General features: G+C 43.2%; 1 protein-coding gene across 1 annotated transcript in view; it reads right to left on the reverse strand.

The window, feature by feature from the left end:
* LOC101862129 overlaps window positions 1-3,206 on the reverse strand; it is a 10,047-nt gene extending 6,841 nt beyond the window's left edge. Inside the window, exon 1 of the mRNA XM_005103495.3 lies at window positions 2,380-3,206. Within this exon, the coding sequence (XP_005103552.1) occupies window positions 2,380-2,428 (49 nt within the window). The 5' untranslated portion in view covers window positions 2,429-3,206. The remainder of the gene's footprint in view (window positions 1-2,379) is intronic.
* Window positions 3,207-3,236: the final 30 nt, after the last annotated feature.

Here is a 3,236-nt window from a genome sequence, read left to right on the forward strand (position 1 = left end):
TGGCAGTCAAAACAGTTTCATTGCCACATATACCCTGTTCACCCCTTTCGGGCGACAGTTATAATCAGTCCCAAGCCCTGATTATGTAAGTGAACTATTACACTGGTCGAGTCTACCTTACAGATATGAGGGGAACTAACTCCTAATAATCTCTTTACTGCTGCGAGTGCTTGTTTTTTTTTCCCTCGACTTTTTACCGTCCTATAATCAGATCGTGACCTCGATTATGACATCAGCTCTTGGCCGCGAAAAGCTAGAAAAAAACCCAGCCAAAAGTGAAATTTAAAACAATGATAATTGTCATGTTCTACCCAAGAGTTAGATTCCCTGGTAGATCTAAAACATATAATAGATCGAGTACTGACATCTCTGCTTCCTGCTTTGGGTTTGTGTATTCACTTCTAAAGTTTAATTTAATTTTAGTTGGAATTGATATTTAATGAGATACTTTCCCGATTATTTTGGCGGTTGAATTCCGGATTTGTTTTAATTCACACAACTTAAGAGTCGCCGCCTCGACTAAGATTCTTGTGTGATATCTCCAGGCCATAATATCTGGTCCCGTTTCACTCTGATTACCCTGTCAAACAAGTCAGCCTTCGCCCCTGAGAGAGACAGAGCAACAAAGTGACAGAGTGACTGAGTGACAGAGCAACAAAGTGACAGAGTGACAGAGTGACAGAGTGACAGAGTGACAGAGTGACGGAGTCCCTGAGCGACAGACCGTGTGTGCAAAGTTGTTTATGCGTGATGGGGCAACTTGGCTTGAACAGTTCTGATCTCTGAGGAAAGGAACGGTCCATGAGACCTTGAATTGAACTGTCGAGAGTTCGATCTCGGATGACTGGTTCTCTTGTGTGTGACCTACTCTTTGCCTCGTCCTCTTTTTCTGAAGACAACCATCACCCTTTCACCATTTCCCCTTTTCTTTAAAACTGTTTGCTGGTAAAATGATATATCACCCCCTCCTACTACATTTTTTTTTCAAATCTGTAAGATCCGACATCGGAGCGGAAAAGCTAAAAACTGTACTCTGGTCGCTGATAAGGCTTTAAGAGGATCTTCCCATCTGATAAATACATCATGCTTCCACGGAGCCGTGGCTCGCTGTAGGGTTGTCGCACACGTCGAATCACAGTTTGGACAAACAATGACTTGCACTCCGAGTTTTCATGCGGGTTGAAAAGTTGGATGGCCAACAGGACCTAAAAATCCATTTTGAAAGGTCAATGTAAACTAGAAGTTCCAAACACATGAAAGTGGGTGGTTGGCGGGTGCTCTGCTGTGGTTTGCTTCTTCTTTCCTATCAAAAGTCTATTGTTGTCTTTATCCACCCTCCTTCTTTTTGTGTTTGTTACTCTCTTGTAACGCTTCTAATCTTCTGGCTCTCATATGACCTTATGCAGTAGCGAGCGATGTAAAACCTCTACTAATACTACTAAAAACACTTTAAAAGATTAACGATATTAAAAAAAAAAATAATAATCTCCCCCCCCCCCTCCCCCGAGCCGGAAATTTCTGGTTAAGCCCCTGCAACGACACCCTGTATTGTTATGGTTTCAGCACGGTAATGTGATTGCTATAAAAAGTGCGCGGTATAATTACTAATGACTATATAATCTAGACAGCACCTCTTTATATTTGCCAAATCGTGATTTTGGGGGTCTTTTAGAATTCATAGGCGCGTGCAAAAAAAATCAAAAAAATCAGAGAGATTCGCAACTTAGATTCGGTGTTATGAGGTCAACAAGTTGTCTATTTGGTGTTGCCCGGACAATAAAATATCTGAGATGCCAATAAGTTAAGTCCACAACATTCCAAGACGCCATTACTTCGGTGTTACGATAGTACCACCCACAACAGCAACAGCAACAAAAACTAACAACAATAACAGCAACAACAACAGTACTCACAAGAGTAACATAGCAACAATTCACTCATTTACACACTCACTCACTCACCCACCCATCCACTCTCTCACTCACTTCCTCCCCCTCTCCCAACTCCCTCCCTCCCTCACTCACTTACTCACTCACTCACTCACTCCCTCTCTCTCTCCCTCCCTCCCTCACACACTCACTCATTCACTCACTCCCTCACTCACTCACTCACACACTCACTCACTCACCCACCCGTACACTCTCTCACTCACTTCCTCCTTCTCTCCCTCACTCCCTCCCACCCTCACTCACACACTCACTCACTCACTCACTCCCTCTCTCCCTACTCCCTCACTCACTCACTCACTCACTCACTCATTCACTCATTCACTCCCTCTCTCCCTCTCTCCCTCCCTCACACACACACACACACACACACACACACACACACACACACACACACACACACACACACACACTGACTCACTAACTCACTCACCTCGTCCGTGAATTAACCACCTCCATGGAGACCGCACTTGTTTCACCATAATACTATCAAGAACACAACACCGTAACTTCTCCTACAGCAATGAGAACAGTATAATCATGTTTTCTGAGCAGAACCGATTCATGTCGACACATTAAACATCCGGACGCCAATTCCAGCGATCAGAAACACACATAATGTAGTCTAATCAAAGATATTACAGCCTGCGGTCAGATGTTGCAGTGGCCCAATTTTGTGAGGCACATCGACTCCTAGCGCCACTAGCGGCGAGCGTGCGACAGTGTGTAAACGAACACGGCGAGGGACACGCAACGTTTATGCTGTCGGCATTACTGGCCAGTTTTGTTCAGCGATCGGCCGTTCTAATTCCAGAGGAAAGACCAAATTATTGACTTACTCCAGATTCCCAAAGGACGAAAAATGGAAAGACAATGTGAAATTGATTTTTAAAAAATCTAGAGTCGAGATTAGAGCTAAACTAGAGAGATCAGAGCCCAGCCTGTAAGATTTGTTTACAATCTGCATCACGCGTGAATGACTATGACCAATGCTTTGTACTCTGTACTTTGTTGTGTGAGGGCCCATTCCATTAGGTGTAGAACTAGATTCAAGATGTAAATGTTATATATATATATATATGTTTTCTGTGTTGCAGGTTATTTTGTAATTTTTTTCTTTAGCGCAACACAGAGAGATCAGTATTTTGCATTATTAACTTATAACTGTTTATAACGTATGGGCCGTTGACCTCGAAAGTCAATAAAGTCAAATTCAATTAAATTCTCTCTCACCACACACACTCATACTGCACATATGTACGCACGCACGCCCGCACACACACACACACA

Source organism: Aplysia californica, unplaced genomic scaffold (assembly GCF_000002075.1).
Source record: "Aplysia californica isolate F4 #8 unplaced genomic scaffold, AplCal3.0 scaffold00375, whole genome shotgun sequence".
Classification (NCBI taxonomy): Eukaryota; Metazoa; Mollusca; class Gastropoda; order Aplysiida; family Aplysiidae; genus Aplysia; species Aplysia californica.